The 21032-nt window shown below is 36.7% G+C and overlaps 1 protein-coding gene across 2 annotated transcripts in view; it reads left to right on the top strand.

The window, feature by feature from the left end:
- Positions 1–21032, top strand: part of LOC112560574 (gem-associated protein 5-like) — a 74024-nt gene that overhangs the window by 566 nt on the left and 52426 nt on the right. The window contains exons 2-17 of one of the 2 annotated variants that reach the window (XM_025232501.1): positions 759–940; positions 1464–1624; positions 2161–2377; positions 3222–3378; positions 3812–3908; positions 4368–4483; positions 4777–4862; positions 5073–5158; positions 7079–7215; positions 7551–7624; positions 8047–8240; positions 8618–8763; positions 9123–9288; positions 10104–10382; positions 11866–12117; positions 13711–13845. In XM_025232501.1, the coding sequence (XP_025088286.1) occupies positions 759–940; positions 1464–1624; positions 2161–2377; positions 3222–3378; positions 3812–3908; positions 4368–4483; positions 4777–4862; positions 5073–5158; positions 7079–7215; positions 7551–7624; positions 8047–8240; positions 8618–8763; positions 9123–9288; positions 10104–10382; positions 11866–12117; positions 13711–13845 (2485 nt within the window). Of the gene's footprint in view, positions 1–758; positions 941–1463; positions 1625–2157; positions 2378–3221; positions 3379–3811; positions 3909–4367; positions 4484–4776; positions 4863–5072; positions 5159–7078; positions 7216–7550; positions 7625–8046; positions 8241–8617; positions 8764–9122; positions 9289–10103; positions 10383–11865; positions 12118–13710; positions 13846–21032 lie in introns of both variants that reach the window. The other variant, XM_025232500.1, reaches the window with a different exon arrangement.

Raw genomic sequence — 21032 nt, 5'->3', positions numbered from 1 at the left:
ATGTTGTAAATGCCATTAAGTGTATAATTGTCGAAAAATACTGCATCTTATTTAGGGTGTAATGTTGATACACAGAATACTAGAACTGGATTTCAGTGTAACTGTGGGTTTAGCTCAAGAAGCAAAGAGTTTGTGGAAAGTAATATGATTATGCTCTGACTTCTATTAGGGTACCCTTACTAAATAACCCAACTGGCTGTGTGTGTGTTTTAATCTTTTGTCTTAACATTAAAATATAACTCTGAGACATAACATTTGCACTATCCTTTGATCTGAGTGCAATTGAAGTTTTAATTCTTTAGTTGCTTGCTGACAAAGCAAAAACATAACTCATTCATCCTATTGTTCTTTCTTCTCCACACTCCTATCCCTTGCATTCTTTCATGTTCTTGTATTGCTAACTGGTGCATGTATATATGTTGTATTTGTTTGCATTCGATTGTGATGTCTACGTCACAGTGCCTCTTTCTCCATTGCCCCTGGTCTTTTGTGAAGCTCATCAAGCTTGCCTCTGTGTGGTGGAAAAGCACTCTGCAAAGTCTGTTATTATTATGTATTACCAATTGATGATACTATATGGTGATAGGTACTGGAGGGTTTTTCAGAAACTAAAGATGACAGCAAATTTCCCATTTATTCTAATAAATCAAAATATTTTCTTGATAATTTTATACAGAGAGATGCCTTATCTATATTAAAATTTTTGTTAACTCAGCTGAAATGTGATAACATGTTTTCCTTTTTTTTCTAATTTCAAGGGTAAAATAACAACGGTCAGTTGGTGTGCCCTTAACACTAATCTTATTGCAAGTGGTGATGAGAGGGGTGAAATTTTGCTGTGGAACAGAAAATCAAACACTATTGCACGATGGAGGCAAGAAAAGACCTATATCTACTGTACAGCATTTTGTCCTCATGTGCCAGCATTGCTTGCAGTTGGGTGAGACAAATTATCTAAATATCTTAATCTTGAAGTTAAAGCGTCATGTGCATGCACATACATGCACAGGGCCATGCTTAGGGGCAGGCAGACGAGGCATCTGCCTAGGCTCTCATTCTAGGGCCCTACGTTTTTAATAGTTGTCAGGGTCCCTTCGGTTCTGATTAAAATCATGGCGCTGAGGGCCCTGCACATACCCTATGCCTTGGCCCCCATCTGGGGGCTAAGAATGTGCCTGTACATGCACACACTTACGCGCAGGTGCATGTCTGCATATATATATATATTCTCTCTTATACTTACTAATGAGTTCATCATTTATTTCATTTCTAGAGTTGTTTTGTTTTCTTAAAAGTTGGAGGTAGTGTATAAGTTTTCACAGGTTTCTATCATTATCAAAGGCAGAAGCAGCAGCAGCACCACAACCACTAGTATTATCACATTAAAAATTGTAAAAGTTTTAAAGCATTATACTTTATATTTTTTATATAGTCATTATGCTTAATGTGTCCATATATTTCAGTGTACGCCAAGGAACTGTATTTCTTGTTGATTTCTCATCTGGTACTGGGTATCTTGTGCATCGCCTTCGAGGTCATGAAGATGAAGTCATGTCTCTTTCTTGGTGCCCCATTCCAGGAGAGGCAATGCTGAAAAGTGTTAACGAGGAGAGCAGTAATGAAGGTATCAAAAAGGGTAGCATATTTTTTTGTTTTACCTAAAATCAGAAAATGTAAGTAGCTGGGATACCTGGTACCGACTTTGTAATATACTGTCTACTGACAAACTGTCAGCCAACAATCCATTGAGATGAAGTAGATCAAAGGAAAGCAGGGAAGACAGAACTTACCACTGGGTATTAATAGTGGAAGGGGCGGTAACAATTTCAGTGGTGCATAGCAGAGGCAATTTGCTTTGCATAACAGATTTTGTTTCAATCTTTCATTTGGAGCCTCCAGGAGTGTCTTGTAACAGGGAAGAGGAACATTAAAAAATAAAACATAGATTTGAATGGGATATGAGACAAATGTAGCCTTTGACCATCCAAGAAGGAAGAAAGAACTGCAAAATTTGATGGCTTGTATAGGTATCATATAAAACTAAAAAATACACATATTCTGCAAAACTTTGATTTATTTATCATTTATTTCTGGTTTAATTTCTTGTGAATTATGTCCTTTAAATATTCTTTATTTTTTGTGTTTTTCCTTTTAAAGCAGAAAAGGAGATTACTCGGACAGATTCAGGCTGCCTTATAGCCACAGGTTCTAAGGATAGAACCATCCGTGTGTGGAGTTGCAGCAAAGGGCAGCAGGTACTTTTGAAAAAGTTACCTGTTCAGCGCCGTGAACAAGATCAAGGAACACGCACCAAGACATGGGTGGCTGTGTGCTGGCTGAAACATAACCCTGAGCTCCTTGTGTCTAGTTCTTCAAAGTGTGTAATATTTAGTTGTTTAGGAAGAGAGTATTATTTTTCCTATACAGTTTGTTACTAAAAGTAAATAATCAGTTCAAATTCAGACTAATCATGCATTTTACTACAACTGTATGTATTAACTTCTTAGTGAGGCTGTAACTAATACTTTTACGTTCTTAGAAAATACAGTCAAATTTAAAGTAATGAAATGAGCTTTTTAGCCTAAATTCCTACTTTACCATGATAATTGACCAAAATAATAATCTATGAATACTGCCCATGATACTGTTTTCAATAAAGATCATAAACATGTAATATTTAACTTAAGGTAATAAAGATGATGAGAATCTGTCAGAAATGGTAAACTGGAGAATTCTGCTATGTTCTGACCAAATAGAAGTGTTTTGTGTGTTTGTGATTAACGTGTCAGAACCTTGTTTTTATAAACTCTTTTATGTTTCTTCATAGTGCAGATAGAAAATAGCATGTATAGTCATCACCCAGCTTGCTCTGTGAGCAAGTATTTGCAGAACAAAACATTTGAACTATTAATAACTCACCTTGCTTGCAGATATACCTCAGAACACAGTAAATATGCATGTAGCTATATAAATATCTTTCCTTATCAGAAGATCTAATGTCTTCCTTGCTTTTAAAGGCAGTGGTTTGTTTTGTAAAAGAAAGTGTTATTATGTTTATCTATCCTTAAAAATATCCAAGCGTCAAACATAAGGGCATAAGTTGTGTTTTTATTGATGTGGTTAGCACAGCATTAATCAGTACACACCACATTTTCTTGCTTGATGACCCCTTCCCAAAAAAGGAAAAAGGTGTGATGTGCAGTTTGGATTTATATGTTTAGTGGAGATCTACTGTTGTGGAACTTGCTGCATGGGAAGGGTCATTCTCACTCTACTTTCTATGCTGGGGAATTCAAAAGTCATGCTCGTCCAGCATTCAACATTTGTAGTGGTGGAGCAGGAGGAAATACTCTCTGCACATTCTCACAGGACAGAACAGTAAGTGTAATAAAATATAAAACAAAGATTTCAGTTTAAGGCATTTCGGTGTCATGGTCTAATTTCAAGTTTACTCGAAAGAGACAAGCTGTGGTGTTGTATGGTATTTTGAAAGTACTGTACTTGTTGGCAAGTGTGCAAAGAACAACAAATGCTGCAAGCATATTTGACATTGAGCATGGTAATAGTGTAATAGTGGTAATAGTGTATGTTTTAGGAAGAATCTTGCCAGTTCAGGTCAAGAGACTGATGTTTTTGGGTCTTGTAGGTTTGCTCATTTTATAATAAAAAATTATAATTAAAATTGTGTGATGAGGTGTGTTTGAAATTTAAGAGCAATTTTTCAGGCATCACTGTTTTACATCAGCGTGTAGACAAAATGCTCAGACTGACAGTAATATTAGTTGCTCTCAGACAAGTTTTTCTGTTTCAGCTAATGCTGTGGGATGCCATCAGTAGTAATGCTGTCTGTTCTTTACACACCCTTGGGGGTTTCGTTTACTGTCTCCGCAGCTCTCCTCTTGATCCAGGTAGCTGATGGATTTTACCCAAAGTAGAATAAAGTAATTGGATCACAAAATTTTGTGATATTTTACTGTGTTAGGTATCTTCAGAATTTTTTTTTTTTGCTGCCAACAGGATATATTTTTAAATGGAATGCATTAATACCAGCTAGTTCCAGTGTAAGCAGAACAGTACTTTTCAAGAGATGCTTCATATCTAAGGCAAAATTTATTGCTTTCTTCCTTGTATAACTCACAAGTAAAACTGTCTAGCAGAGGCAATCAAAAAAAAAAAAAAAAGAAGAAGTGGAAACATTGGAAATCGCCTACCAGTATAAGAAAGGAATTCATGACCTTTTCATTTGTTAAATCAGTGAGACTTCAGAAAGTTATTTTAATGATTTATTTGACATTATCAGCCATTAGACTCATCATGTACATGACCTTAACTTAATAGTTTTATTTTCCTTTTTTCCTTCAATACAGGTCGTGTTGCAGTAGGTGTTGGAGACAATGTTATTCGTGTATGGAACATGTCAAACAAGATGAATGCTTATGACATTACTAGTTTTTGGCAGGGTATAAAGAACAAAGTCACAGCTGTAAGTTAGCTATAAATTTTCTTGGTTTGCATGTCAACCAGCATTCATTTTTCTTTCTCTTTTCCCCATAGCATGCCTTAAGCTTTTAAATTAAGATCAGTGTCCAATTAACATATTCAAAAATAAATGCATCATCTTTAATATAAGAGAGAGATTACATCGTACTTTTCAATGCCTTCCACTTATCAATTCATCTTACAAGTCATTTATATAAGTAAATATATTTCAGTACAAGCACAGGTGAAAATCATTGACCATATATATAATTTATAGCTGTCACAAATTTTTATTAGGTAAGCTGGCATCCTGTGAAAGAGGGCATCCTGGCATATGGAACAGACGATGGGCGTGTGGCTGTGTTGGATATCTTCTCTCGCAAGTAAGGACATGCACAAGGAGACATTATTAAAGCAAATGAATTGTGCTTGTGAAAAATTGGAAGGAAGGAGAAAGCAGTGACAAAGTCATTGAATGGGTATTAAGAAGGCTGATCATATGTGATGAAAAGCATTTTTGGTTTAAGGTGACCTTACACAAGATTTAAAAAAAAATTTTTGTTTGCTGTTACATTTTCTTTTCATTATTGCAGAATGCCTGTCACCTCAGGAACATTGCATGTCCGTACGGTGTATGTTGTTGCTTGGGGACCGTCATCAGGTTCTGCTGGGACAGCTGGTATAATAATAATGAGGATTTACATAGCACTTTTCCAGTGATTTGCTCAGAGTGCTTTACATAAATAATATTCAGACTGAATTACCAATAAGTATGCACCCATATTTGCATATAATAGACATGTTTACTTCTACATTCTGAAAAGATGCGTCTGGTATGTCTCGCATGTATATTGATATTTGCAGAGCAGAACAAAACTCAGCTGTGTTTTTTTTTGTTCCTAAGCTGTCCATGTAGTTCAATTTCCAGACCTGACTAGTTTGTATATATACAACTTGCATACAGTAGGAACGTGTATATATATATTAGAAACTCCAAAATTAGGTACTCATTGCATGACTAATGCACAACCTGTATTTGGTCTTCTTTCACCTAGACATATCTTGTTGACATATGCTTGAAAGCAAAATGAAACCTTTAAAAACAAAAAGGCTGTCTGTACACTTTCATATAATCCTCATGTTATTTCTTATTTTCATTATTGGAAGAACAGCTGATTGTCATACCTCTTGAGGCAAATTCAGGGTGTTGATGTGGTTTTCTGGGGTAGGTGCGAAGGGGGGCATTGTTATTTACATGTTTTACAGAAAGTATGTAAAAACTCTAGAGCTACAGTAATTAAGGAAAGCCTGCTTTTTCCTTCTTTTTTTTTTCCACATATGATAAATTTGCATGTTTGTACTGAGAAAAATTGGTTGAAAATTTTGTTTAAAAAATTTTAGATATGGTAGATGATTTTATCAGGCGCTAGAAATCTTGTTCAAAAGAGCATAACTTCTTACATCCGTATTGTTCATTTTAAATCTGTCCAACCTTTCTCTAGATTTCACACAGCTTATGCTCATGTTAATCATATGCTGCACATTTTCTGAATGGCAGACTGCTTTTTAAAGCTTTTGGTAATTATGTCACATATAAAAAGCACTTTTAAAAAAATCAAGTACTAGCATCACCTGACTTATGGTTTACTTAAAAAAAAATTACTCCTGACATTTTCCAAAATACTGACCTAAAGTAGTTGTATGTGTTTCACATGCTATTAAAGTTGAATATAATCTTAAGTAGTAGTAGCACTAATAATTAGGAGACTTATGCAGTACCATACTCTGGCCAAAGCTAGGCTCACCATGTTTTACAAAGAAAACAAATTTAAAATTAGGCAAAAGTAATAATGACAACATTTACAATACCCACATTTTTGTGCGAGATATATGAACACATATGACATATATATATATATGTTGCTCATTCCTAATGAAAACACAATAATATAAGTAAATATGTCAATCTTTAAGGAGACAACACCTAGTGATATATATCTGTATATGTGTGTGCATGTGGAGATCAATCCTAATCAAAAACACACTGGATTTTAAGACATGATGGCTTACATAAAAACATTAACCTTTAAACTTAATTAGGCATAGAACTTGTATGTAACTATATGGCTAAAATTTATTATTATGCAGAAAAGTTGCCAAACTTCAGTGTTTTCTCTGGTCATGTGGACTATGCATAAAAATACTGTTTGCTACTGTTGCTACTTTACATGTTGGTATTGTTATTATCATTGGCGTAGGAGATGTAAAGGCAGAACTTTTCTCATTTCATGAAAAATCCATATTTCATTTTCCAGTTCCTTATACTTTGTAAAAAAAAATTCATAACGTGTCAAGCTGATTTTGATGAGCTTTAGTTTCACTGTTCTTAGATTTTCAAGATCTGTTTAAGTATGGCATCAACTTCTTCTAATCTGTAGCATGGAAAATCACTTTGGAATACTTATGTATATAAAAATACACATATACAGTTAAATAGGGCTATAAACATAACTTGTTCTTATATTATTTATTCTGATTGGTGAAGCAAAACAATTTTCTTGCACAGAAATGTTTTAAGCCTTTTTAAATTTTGTTGCAGAATCAGAGACTTTCTCCTTGTACTCAGTAGGAGATTGTAAAATCCTGGAACACACTACTGCCTCTCTGAGTAGGACAGACACCAAGACTGAAGCAATCAATTTCTCTGACCTTCTAATTAAAAACAACATAGAAGAGGTAAGTTACTGTGGCTTAGTTTACATTTTTTCCCCTAATTCTAGAATCGGTCTTTGTGTAATGATAGTTCTATTGTAAAGTCACATTCTAATTTGTAATGTTTCTCAGCTTAAATCTCTCATGCTATGCAGCAGTCCTGTAAAGAAAGTATTTTGCACAGTTCAGTCAACAGTTGTTTAAATAGATCTGCAAAGATACAATAAAAACTTTATTGTAACAGATCATTGAGAAAGAGGTAAGGGCTCTTGTTACAATGTGAAAAGACGAGAACAGAGAAATATGTCCCAGACATACAGTCTTGATTTCCTGATAACAAAAGTGTTTTTCTTTTGCAGGTAACCTGTTTGAAAGCGACTGAAATTTCATGGAATTTGAATTTAAAAGCCTTCGCAGTGGGAGCTGATGATGGGTCAGGAGTACTTGCATTTTTTAAAACCTGAAACTAAGTTCTTGTTTTTGATACTCTTTCTTGGGTTAAAAAAAAATTTTATGACTGTGTTTAAAGCATATGAGGTCCAGAAATTATCTGTCCATTTCTTGAGAATGTCTTAAAAACTGTTTGCCTGTCCTTGATGTAACTTTCGGGGCAGTCTGGTGGCACAACAGTTTGCGCCTAAAGTATTAAATAGTTAAGTTGTTAAGCAGATAGCACTACACTTTCCTCCCACCACCCACCTTCCTGTTCCTCGCTTTATCCCCCTTTCCTTCTTGCTCATAGTGCTGGAATATGGCGTCATAAAAGTCACCTTTATTGTGATTATTATGAATTTTATAATGAAATTTCAGAAGGCCTGCATTTGCTGTCAACCCTTTCTGTGTGTCCATTTGCAGTGTAGTTTATGTTTTTGACACAAGCACTTTGAAACTGCTAGCAGTAATCAAGATCCACTTGAAACTTATTAATTGTGTGCGCTGGCATCCAAAAGCCACAAGTACCTCCCCAAATGGCTCACCATGTCAGTCATGGCTGGCTTCTGGAGGAAATGACCAAGTGCTTCATGTGGTAGATTTATCCTGTGTGTTTGGTAAGTGCATTAGCCTTGAGTCATTTTGCTTTCTTATGTTTATTCATTTGAACTGTAAACTTGGCTGCTGTCTGTTTTTACCAGATGCATAATCTCCTGTGGTTACAGAAACTTTCTAAAAGTAACTACAATGTATGCAAATATAACTGGAATTATTTTGTTTTAAACATAAAAAAACACAAAGTAATGAGGAACTTTTCAAAGTTTATATGGAAATGTTTGTAAGAACCCAATAGTCATGCTAAAACATAGGAATTAAAGATATGGAAACCTATTAACGTATAAATTTGGATGTGCATTATTTTTTATATATGGAAATCCACACTATATAATTATTTTATATGTGAACAATTCAGATTCATGTTCTGTTTAAACAGCACAAAAGAACCTGGACAGGCAGATTGTGATGCTTAATAGCAGTCTTCGACATTTCACTGGCCACACTAGCCGAATCACTGACATTTGTTGGAGCCCCCATCATGACGGCCGTCTTATATCTGTTGGATATGACGCTGAAGCCTATGTAAGTTCTTGTATAATTGTTCATTTTCATATTTTAAGCAATAGATCTCTTACTACTTAAAAACTTGAAAGGTAAGTCAAGAAGCTAGTGTGCTTGACTACAGAGCAGTAGGATGCCGGTTAAAGGCCTGCTCAGGATTTTGGCCAAAAAACTTTGCCTGCCCATCTAGCAGCTGCCTTGGAGGAATGGGTGGGTACCTGTTTTGACAGGAAAGGTAAAGGTGGTAAAAGAAGATGATGTGGGCTCTATGCTGTGTCCTAGAAAAGGTGAACCCATTTATGTCCACTGCCCCTGTGACCTGAAGGCTGTTGGACACTTTTTCCTTATTAAATTTTGAAAAGGCATTTGTACATGGACAGGTGTGGGATGTCCAGAAAGGAGTTGCTCTCTGCCAGTTCAAGGGCCATCATGGCCGCTTACTGACCTGCCAGTTCTCAGGACTTGATCCTGATCTTGTGATTACTGCTGGAACAGATAGTAATGTGATGGTGTGGCGTGTATCAGAGCAACCCATTCCTAACTTTGGTATGTTGATTTACTTTGATCTTTTGTTAATTATACAAGAATGTAAAGGATAAAAAGAAACAAAATTTTAGTGGTGGTTTTTTTTATAGAAATTTTGTATTTGGGCTTAGGTAACAAGGCATGTTGGTCATGATGAGGCTTTGTCTGAAAATCTTGTTCATGTGCTTTATTGGAGTCTTTATTTGGCATCTTCATAAAGCTTTAATCTGGTTTTTTTAATTTATTATTTATTAATTTATGTTTTTGACTTGTTAAACATAGTACACCAACGGAGACCATAAGAACATGCAGCACTGTCCCCTTGTAGACTTTAGGATGATATTACAAAATTTAATTCTGCTTATTGGATTGGTTTAGGCAAACCACATACAAAACTATGGGGATTTATTTGTAAAATGTATTTTCAACATATCACAAAAAAGATAAGATTTCATAACACTTGATAAGGAAATATCATACCTTATTTTGTAGAAAAGTATTCCAGAATAAAGTTAATTTTGGAGTATGCCTTGATTTTTCTGGGAAGCTCAGATAAAACTTCACAATGATAATAAAGTGAGGAGTAAAGATATAACTGCTTGTGGCATATGCATAGTTATTGTTCTAAAATAGGGGTATAAATGGGGGAAATGAACTGTGATTATGTAGTTGTGTTTATTTTTTGCAATATATATAAACTGTTATATGGCTTCTTTTTCTTTTTAAAAAAAAATGTCAAATTTTGTACAAAAACTGTTTGAGCAGAAGCAAGTTTCTTAAACAGGCAAGAAAGTTTGTAAAAAGATAATCAGAAAATGCATTTGAAATTTCTACAGGGGAACAGAAAAAGAAGAAAAAAAAGTTGACATCTTCTACAACAAGTTTGTCTGCACACCAGCCTGCTGAAATATCAGGAGAACAATCTATGAGTAGCAGGTCAAATGAGACGGAGAATGGTTTGAATTCAGTATTACAAGATCTGCATGATCTTTTGATGACTAAAGAACTGATGTTGAAGCAGAAGGATGAAAAAGATGTTGTGGCAGAAAGCAGCTTGAAAGTGTCTTTGGATGAAATAGTAGTTAATGAGCCTATTGATGAGAATTCTTTAAAAGGTAAGGACTTTTGATTGAAAGTATACAAATCAGTATTTGTAAAATTTTAAACTTCTGAACCTCACATTTACGTGTTATACAGTTACAATATGAGGAGCGTAGTAACAGCTTGCATTCAGTATGTAAGGAACCTTTTCTTGGTTTACTATTAGATCTGTTTTGTTTTTTGTTTTTTTGGGGTGAGGGAAATAGGGTGTGTCGTTTTCAAATTGGAGGAAGGTTATTTGTAGTGAACATCTTGCACCATCAAGTGCCATATGAATCCATGATGATAGGTTGCTGCTTGCGTGTGATAATTCCACAAGTTGATAGCAAGGAAATTATGCATTTTGGTGGCTGTACACTGACTTTGTATAATCAATTATTCTGTCAAGTAGAAAATGTCAAGAACTGTTACTGTATGCTCAATATCTGCTTTTTTGCCCTCATTTTGTGCTCCTCTTTTTCACAGTCTTTACTTCTGATTTGCCATTGCCAGCAAAAGATATTAACTAGATCAAACTGTGTGATTATGTTGCTAGTGACTAATGGAGCTATGCAGTAGTCATTTTAAAATTATACAGAATATACTCTCCAGAACTTTAAAATCAAGTAGCACATATCTCATGTTTTTTCACTGGGGATATTTCAGTGTTCAGTGGTGCAGAGAGCCCATGGTAGTATACATTACCTTTAAAGACATGTTGTTTCCAGTTCTTCTACAAAATGACTGTAATGATAAATTTTGTACACATTTACTTCTGAAAAAGACAAAGCCTCACCCATAACACAGGTACTGTAGTATGCTGGCCATGACTTAGTTTCGTGAAAATGAAGAAATGTCAGGTTGTAATATGAACAAAATAATCCAGTCCAAAAAAAGGAAGTTCTTGCAAGGAGTGATAGAATGATATCCAAAATCACCAAAGTCATAGAGAAAACCCAGCTTCAGGACACCCGATACAAAAGCAACATGAAACCTAGTTGCTAGTTTAAGGGTAAGAAAAAAGCAAATGAAGGGAAACGTGATTTGTCCACTAATGGTCTGTCCCCTTTACCATTTCCTCAAAAGTCTTAGATGTGAGAAAGTAGCATTTACGTGTCATACATGTACAGGAGTAAAAACCATCACTTTACACACATAAAGCAAGATGAGAAACCTAAAAATTTTCTTGGTTTGAAAAAATATATTTTTAGCATTGAAAAGCAAGAAGTTAACTTTAGATGGATGGGACATAGTTTAGCAAAATTATCAACTATTATCATGACTTGATGCATGAGAGAGATAGGATATCCAGGATTTTAATCATTTGTTTAAAAAGATGCAATTAAAGGAAGAGCTATTGTTACTTTTAAGGCTTAAAACATGATTGTAGCGTTTCCTTGCAGTTGGACAAATGGTATGGTGGCTTAACACAGAATCTAAAAAATTCAGCAAGTAAAATAGCTCAGTAAATGTCACAGTTTTCCACAAAATGAGTGTAACCAAATATAATGTCATCAGATGCCAGTAAAGACAAGGAGTCCACATGCTTCATGAATCAAAGATCATCTTCAACATCTTCCACTGTTTGTGCCTCTGATAATGTTGTTGGTGTGCCATTATCTGAGCTGGATTTAGAAGAGGAGGAAGTGGATGACAGGGAAGCAGATGATCTACTTCAAAGTAGAGAGGAGGGCAAAGATGAAATGAAGACTGTAAGCACAGCTGGTGGTAGGCGAGCTACATCAGGAATCATTTCAGCTGCAGTTAAAGGTTAGCTTTAGGCTTTGATTTTGTTTTCTGAATTTTTCTGCATTCCCTGTTTCCACTACTATCATTCGGTAATTATCTTTTTTTGCATCTCTGTAATTTCCTTTCCTTAAAAATAAAATTCATGATTATCTCATCCACTCCTGCCTTATTTCTGTCTTTGCTTCTTCATCCATCTTTGATGACTGGGTGTCTCATCAGTAACTTCATGTTACGTTGAATTATATCTTTCTCTCTCTCACATACATATATTATAATGATCCGCTACAGGATTAGAATGGGTCATTGGAAGGGTCATTGGTCATTCAAAGGGTCATTGAAAGGGTGTATGAATGAGTCAGAGACTATTGTTCAAATGTCTTTCTTTGGACAGTATTCTTTGTAGATCATTTAGTGAGGTTTTATTTTTTTAGGATAAGTCATGGACAGTTCTTCCAGTAATCTAAACATTGCATGAATACCTTTTATTATTAATCATCATGAACCTAGAGCAAAGTGTTTACAACAGAATACGTGCTAGGCCATTCACGGAAAATTTTGTAGAATGTGTTCTTAAGAACACAAGAATTTTAAGTATGTTCTAGAAACTTTTTTTGTTGTTTTGTAGTTTTTTAATGGTGTAAAGCCTTTTCTAGGAGCTTGAACAGATCCTCCTCTGGCACTATAAAATTTTAAAAAGTTTTGAAAGCCAGGAATTATTCCCAGAATTTTTTTCATCTATGAAGAGTATCAGATGATTTTACTTGTTGTCATCTCAGTGGAAATTATTAATGAAGTTATAAATCTGCCCTCCTCATCTCATGCTTTTGATGTGTGTCTACATTAGGAAGGATGGAGGATAGAAAGAATATGGAGAAGGTCATAATGGAAGAACGAAGCAAGAAAATGGCACATATTTTAACTAATATTGGAAAGTCAGAAGCATGTTGTTAAAAGTCTGCTTATGTTCAAGTTACATTTTTGTTATAAATGAAGACAAAATGGTACATACAATTACATAACTCAGCATAGCAAAGACATCTGATGGCGTAAAGCATGAACATCAATAACAGAAGTGAAATATCTTAGGAATGTTATTACTGGTGGTTTATAGGTGTAAGGAAATCACCAGGTTAACTGGGTGGGTCTAGTTGCAGGAGACAGTTGTGAAAGTCAGTCACATACAGGAGAGGGGATACCATGGTGGATATCTAAGGCTGGGGAAACAATGGGTGTACTACTGTGCTGCACAGTTCTCTTTTCATAGTTTTTTTTTAAGATCAAAAATATATTTATTAAAAGCTAATCATCATATGAGATAAATTAATCAGTTTTATCGACATAGAGACTTAAGGAAATTAGCTAAAGGAATATATATTTTGTTAAGGCAAAATGCATGCAGAAGGTCTATATCTTTTACATAATAAATTACATAAATCATTCTTGGCTATGTAGAACTTCAAAGAAGTGTTGATGGATTCATAACCCACATACATATTTATTTTGTCAGACAGGCTAGTATTTTCATGACACCTGCAGTGCGATCCTGTGGTGTCATAACAAATTACCTTCAGACAGTGCAGACATGTCTACCTTTTGTCTTTTTTTTTTAAACAGGTACCCATGCTGGTGACCTGGGGTCAAAGAAAAAGTGGAGGCCAAAGGCTTACTTCCCAGCTACTGCCAAAGCAGATAACAGAAACCGAGCAATTATTTATGAAGACCTGTATTTGTTAACCAAGTTACATTCACGTGAGTCATGAGTTGTTTTTAAACCAAAGTCATAAACATTTCTTACATTCATAACTTGAAAGTTACAAGCATAAATTACTTGCAGTTAATTTTCAGAGCTGAGGAGCAGTATCATGTACACTAGTCACACTTTTTATGCCAGGGTTAGTGACAAGTAGTTTTTCATAGGATAATGGTTCCTTACATGTATAAACAAAAGAGAGTTGATAGTGCCTTGTTTATCTCAGTACCCAAGACAATGGCAACATTTCCCCTGCACATGGGTTTCTGCACATCGTGAAGATAAATTTTAGTAAAATAGAAATATTGCCTAAAGGGTATGGTCATTTACATATTGCTTGCTACATCTTTGGGGCAAAATAATTTATTATTTTTGCTAAAATGACAGTGACAGATTTAAAGGACATTAATCAAAGTCTTGAGGAAAGATAAAAAGATGAGTCGTTTCTATTAAAATTCATCTTGACATTGCTCATCCAACTGTAAAATCAGTTTTGGTCTCAGAATGCTTTTCATGGGTGGAATTGGTGGTCATAACTGATAATGACTGGCAAATGTTCACCTGTTTAATTAAACTGGACTGGATGTTTTACTGCATAACTCTGACCTCTGTAACATTAGTAGTTGTGAACCAGGCCCATTATGTTGCGTTTTGTTTTCTGAAAGTCAGAGTAGTCTCCATTTTGTTGTGCTAATCAGGCATTGAACCGTCACGCTGTCAGTTCGGACGCCACCACTATAACCACTTGACTATCCGCTTGATATTAGATGACCCACAGAACCACAGATGATAGAATTTGAGATACTAATCTTTACTGAGGACTATTTACTCAAAGCTGTGCTCAAGCACCTAAAATGAGGTTAAGACTGGACGTCGGGTGATATGGAGGGAGGGGACCATATCGATCTTATCGAAAACATTGCCTTTGTTTACCAGTGGTCTGCTTACTTTCAAACTGTACAAGTGTTCCACCTCCAGGTTATGGTTGGATTATCAGGATTTTGTGTGTGTGTGTGCATTTGTGACCACGAATTCGGGTAGACATTTCTGCATTGACAGTGCAACAATTTGAAGATAATAATACTATAAGGCATTGTCCGTTACTGTACCAGCTTAGAGGTTTAACAGCGACTGCCATTGCTATTGTTCTCTATCATGAGAGGGCATGTCTGCCTGCTGTGTATTTTGAAGTCGTCAAACTCAGATGGCTGCACATGTGCCATGTACCGCCATAGTTGACTCCTCTTTAGTTGATTGCTCAGAATTCATATTGTCACATCTCTAGCACGCACGTATGCATGCGCTGTCACACACGCGCGGAAAAATGAACGCACAACGTTCTGGCCTTCGTTCCCTTCATCTCTGCATGTGGCATCTGCTTACAGGGCTGGGTGCCTTGCCGTGATATAGCCTTAGCTGCTGGCTGGGAGTAAAGCACCAATTCACCCAGCCCCGCACGCCCCGCCCGTCCCCTTCAGTCATGGATAACCCATGTTTGTTCCCCCGGATCACCAAGAAGCAAAATAGGCCGCATCCTCGCAGCTGCAGACATTGATCGTGTGTTGGCCGTAGCAAATACCACGCTAGGCATTTTGCAGAAGTCTCTCGTTGAGAGTGCCTAGAGAATGTCAAGGCAACGGTGATCCCGTTCTCCTTTATCCGCGCTGGGCCTCCTTGTCCCTCCCTCGCTCCCTCCTCCTCCTGGTCACCTTTTTGCACTCGAACCGTACCGGACATTTCGGGTTTGGGCTGTTTTCCCGTTACTAGGCCGGGATATGTTTGCTTTAAGGTGTATAAACGTGTCCATATAGGTTGAGTTTACATTGTGAAGTGTATGGTCAGTTTCCTGTACGGAAAGGAGAGGCAAACACCCAACAGAGTTATTCAAGCTAGCCTTTGTGTTGTTTCTTTTTAACCGCTAGCCTCCGTGTGTGCGTGTGTGTCCTTGCGCTTTGGAATGCATTAAACAAATTGTCTCACACACAAACACCATAATTTTTTTTTTCTTATTTCGCGAGACGTGGGATGAATGTTACGCGCGGTATAAACATGAAGATACCGACGCCCTCGCCTTTGCCGCCTATAGATCCGACTTATCAGGCTACCTTTGAACTTCAAAAGCTTCAGCTGATCTTTTTGAACTGACCAAGAAAGGCAAAATGGGTGTGTTCTCAAGCACTGTACCAAAATAGTGGCAGCACAGATATTATTGGCTTTAGTGCCGCCATGAACTTTAGCAAACAAGACACAGTAGTCGATCTTTGTTCGGAACTCAGATTAGTGTGTCCTGCGACTTACTGAAGCAAATATTTATCACACGATTAATAACCTTGCCTCCACGCACATGATTTCTGCTCTTCACTAACTTCCAATAATGTTAACGTAAATACATCAGTACTCCATCAAAGCCGGCTGCTATTAGCTGTAGTCTGCTTGTTGTTGCACACCTGTTGTAAAGCTTACGAACATAGTGTGAATGATTATTGAATAACACATTAAACTAAAATGTAATGATAAGCAACAGTTGCAGTCTTTCTTTAGCAAAATCTTGACGTTTAAAGGCACTGAACACATTGGTGCTACATAAACCTTTAGCAGTGTCATGCTTGCAAGTTGTTTATTTGATCTCTTATTCTTCTTCAGGAAACATAAAACTCAACGCAGACATTGCTCTGTAACCTATTTATGTCACCGTTGAGTGGCGGGGGTGGTGGGGGGAATTGCCCTCAACATTTTGAGTTTTTTTTTTCTTGCTGCTTGATTTATGAGCGTTACAAGGCAGTCGTGAAAATAATGTCATAATGCAGCAAATTTTTTTTTTAAATCCTAGATTCAGAATTCACAAATTTGGTTTTGTGGTAATTTCCTTGCAGACACTACACACCATCGACATCTTATCGTTGTCATATCATCGATCCCTGTGATATATCTTCTCTTTTGCTGCTTCATAGATTTTAAATTTCATCTAGCTTTAGTTTGGTAAAAATGAGAGGCCAAGAAAGGTGTACTCAAAATGTGAAGCCTTGGGATTTATTCATTCATTTATATAATAAAAGACTTAACCTTTTATTTGTGGTGATGAAAATAGTAACAAGTGCTCCATATCATTCCCAGAGATTTTGTTAGCAAACTTTCTATGTTTATCGATGAAGGAGGAGGTTGGCGGGGGGAAGGGGACATGAGAGAAGACACCAAGTAGTAGGAGGTACAGAGGATTGTTTTCCAAGGGTTTTTTATATATAAGGTTAGATGAAACTTTTATGTTCTTTTTGTTACTGACTAGTTGGGAATCTCATTGACTGTATCTTTTCAGTCTCATTAAGAATCTAGAAGTGTTTGGTTTAGGACTGTGCAGCAGCTTCTACATGATCGATTTTTTCCAGTCGGTTCCTTGCTGTAAACAGCTGCAGTTGCACAGAAACCCTTTTTTTTCTGTCCAGAAGAACAAACAGCAGAGCTCCTGTTGTTATGTTAAGCGTCAAGTGAAAGACGTCAGTGCTCAGTCCCATCCATTTTATTTAACTTTTTATTATTCTTGGTGGAGCAGGAAGCGGCCTCCCATCCTTTTCTCTCTGCATGTCTGTCCGATTGAGTGATCATAGGTATAAATATACATTTGTATGAATGCGACAGGGTACAGAGGCTGGGAGGCTGAAAGGTATATGCATATATTTATCTGGTTGGGAAAATACATTTAATGGGGTTTTTTTCATTCTGCTCTTGTTAGGCAATAATTTCTTGCTCTCTTGCTTTTTCAACCTCCCTTCATCCCCCACGCACGTTGAGACATATCTGTGGATGTATATATGAATGAGAATCTGTGCTCCTAAGGAATGAATTCTTGAACAGTGATTGATATAGTAAAGAGAAAGCTACAGTTTCAAGAAGATGCATCATTTTCATCGTCATTAGAATCAACAGAAATTTTAGAAGCAAGTTTTGCTAGGGTTTCTGCAGCTTCTTGAGCAAAATAATAATAATAATAAAAAAGATGAGGAGAAAGAGAAAGTGTGTGTGGAGAAGAGATCTGTCATCATTCAAAGCATTTCTGTAGACATTGATTTTTAACTGTATGGCCCTTTATGCATAACAGTTTCCGTATCTTTTGTAGGAATTCATTTGTCTTCCTTTTCTTTGTGTGAATTAACTGTAATTTTTAGTATCTTTGCACTGTATCATCTTCTTTCTTATGAATTAATCCAACCTTAATTTTAAGTGAAAGCCTTCCTCATAGCTTACAGGGCTGGCTGCCTTGCCCTAATATAGCCTTAGTTGCTGGCTCCGTGTTTTGCTAGGGTTTCTAAAACACCAATCCCCCATCCCTTTCCTCATAGGGTAACCCAAATCTTCAGTGTGAATTAAAACCTATCCCTCCTATAGGAGTGTGCACTGGTGATAGCTGCTTCTTTTCTCTGCTGAACATAGGGCGCTGACATTTGACACGCCTATCATACTGTCATATAGGTCACCTCTAGTGTTATCGATAAACCTGCAGTTTAGCTGGTCTGTCTCTTGCGGTGACGGATCATTCACATGCAGAAATAACACACTTGTCTGACTGGTGATGTAGCTTTTTTAATATCGATCAAGATTGCATACAATGACATTGATCATTTTCTTTTTGTCTTTTGGTCAGTTTGCACAGTTCTAAATGGGGCTCTAGAGTGAGCAGAGATACATTCCTCCAAATTAAATAAGGAGCATGTAGGTGTAGACTTTCGCACTCACTAGTATACCTGCACATGCACAGGTAAATAAATATAGCATATGATGTGTGTAATTTAAATATATTTGCATACATGTGCTCTCAGTTCTCACCTGCCAAAGTGGTAGTTAGGTCACATCATGAGTGATATTTTGTGTCGGTCAGAACAGTTGGCAGACTTAAGAGGTCCACCCTTTTTCTAACATCAGTGAGACCCTCCCGCATAGTTGTAGATAACTAGCTGATTCATTTTTGCACTTTCCTTTCATATGCTTATGAAATGATTTTCTCCACGAGTGCTTAACAATTTGTGCTAGTTGTTTTTGTAGTTGTTAAACATATTACCCAGCCACTCTCCCATCCCTTATTGTGTCTGACCATCATTGTTACAAGTCATTTCATTGCCACTGACATCGGATGTATTATTTGTCACATTCTTAAATGTATGCATCATTTATGGGACTGGAGTTGGGAATTATGAGCTTCAGTGCAATATGCATTATCTCCCCCTCTCTTACTATCCTCCCTCGATGTGGGATGTGGGTTAAGATGAAGCATGCATGTGAGAGAGTAAGAAAGAGATCATACTGATTCAGGCTTTTAGCATAATTTCAATAATAGGGTCAGACAAGGCATGCAACGTTTAAGTGGCCCATGCATACATAGAGACACAAACACAAGTATGCATCAAACTATAGTTACTTTAAGCAGCCTATACTTGTTTAAAAGGTACAGATATAAAAGTCCAAGGCAGAATCTTCCTTCAGTTTACTAATGCTCATTCGTCCTTGTATTGAGCCAAACATATGCTGATCATGTAATCAAATTACGGAACTGAAATTCCAATATGAAATATAGATACCCCGAGGGCAGAGTTTGTACATATTATACATAATGCAGCTACAGCATATCCTTATTTCCTGTGCTTCATAATTAACAAATTATAAAATTCTCATATCAGACATCAGTAGTGTGAAATGAGAAAAGGAAAGTTGCTTAGAATATTTCTTGGGGATAAAATGTTTACAAATATCCATCTATATATTTTGGACATTCAAACGGAAACACGCCACTCCTCTCCTTCATTTCCTGCACTGGGTACCTATCCATTCTCGCATTCAGTACAAACTGTCTGTGCTGTGTTTTGGAGCCATATAAAAGTATCAGTGGTATCTTTGCATCAAAGAGTTTTTAAAAATAGGTGAAGTGAATTATCACCATATGTACCATACAAGTTTCAGAATACCTACAGCTCCTCTCTTTAGCCTTTTCAGCTATGTAATGCATGGATAAAACTACATCTGGGGGAGAATACTATACCTAAATATGAGTATACATTCTTAGTTTTTATAAGACTTTTGCCAAATACTGTTTTCACTACTGGATATAAAACCACAAAAAACATCACAACATTTAACTTATCTAGATTAAACGCAAGTCTTTAAGATTTTAAACACTAGTAGAGGGAACTGATTTTGCAATCCAGTGATTATTAGGGCAACATTGTCAGCAAAAAGTAAAATAAATAGTTGATTAAGATCTGGGGTCAGATATTGTACTCCACATGCTGATTTATATCCTTTGCTAGTTAATTTAACAGGTTTAACAGTACAGGACTACCAATCTCAATTTGTCTGAGGCCACAGGGCATTGAATGCTGTCAGACAAGTGTGCGCCAACTTGCATTGTAGACTTGATATGATAGTACATACTTGAACTGCTAAGAACATTTTCCCTTTAACACATTCTGGCTACAGGATGATGAAGTGTCTTCTTGTTACTCCCATTTATACTGAGCATAAGATGTTCTGGTGTTTGTGGAAATGATTACATTTGGTACCGGCAGATTCAAATTTAACCCTAACCCTACATGTCCTTCCACTGGAGGTCTTAACTGCTAGCCACAAGACACAGCACCGCACACTATGCATCCTTCTCTTGCCAAGATGAGTTAGCCAAAGAAGTCTGTAGTTATGTATTCTTAATGTTTGTTATAGCAGTATGCAGCTAAAAAGTTTATTGTATAACCAGATGAGGTAAATTAGATCTGAAACTTGAAAAAAAAAGTGAGGAAAAGCATTTGTGCAGAAAAGCAGTTAAATGCTGGTGAAATTTCTGTGCTTTTCAGCAAGCATCCGGTCCCATACTGTGTATGGTCGGCCCTGTGTCTCAATGGTTAGCTCCTGTAACCAACACAGTGAAGGTTGGCTGTCCTGGGTTCAGCTCTCGTCTCGGGCACGCTGTTTTTTCTCTGCATGTGGCATCTGTTTACAGGGCTGGCTGCCTTGCCGTGATATATCCTTAGTTGCTGGCTCGGAGTAAAACACCCAATCCCCCCACCTCTACCTTTCCCAGTGTGCAAGGCAGTCCTCCTGTGTTGGATCGTCTTTCAGCTCCACACTGTGACTGGGGTTATGTGTCGGTTCCCAAAGAAACACTGGCTGAGAGACCGCACGCTTCACAGCATTCACATTAGGACCC

This window comes from Pomacea canaliculata, linkage group LG3 (genome assembly GCF_003073045.1).
Source record: "Pomacea canaliculata isolate SZHN2017 linkage group LG3, ASM307304v1, whole genome shotgun sequence".
Classification (NCBI taxonomy): Eukaryota; Metazoa; Mollusca; class Gastropoda; order Architaenioglossa; family Ampullariidae; genus Pomacea; species Pomacea canaliculata.
The sequence above is the reverse complement of the archived record's forward strand: the minus strand, read 5'-3'. Positions and strand labels throughout refer to the sequence as shown.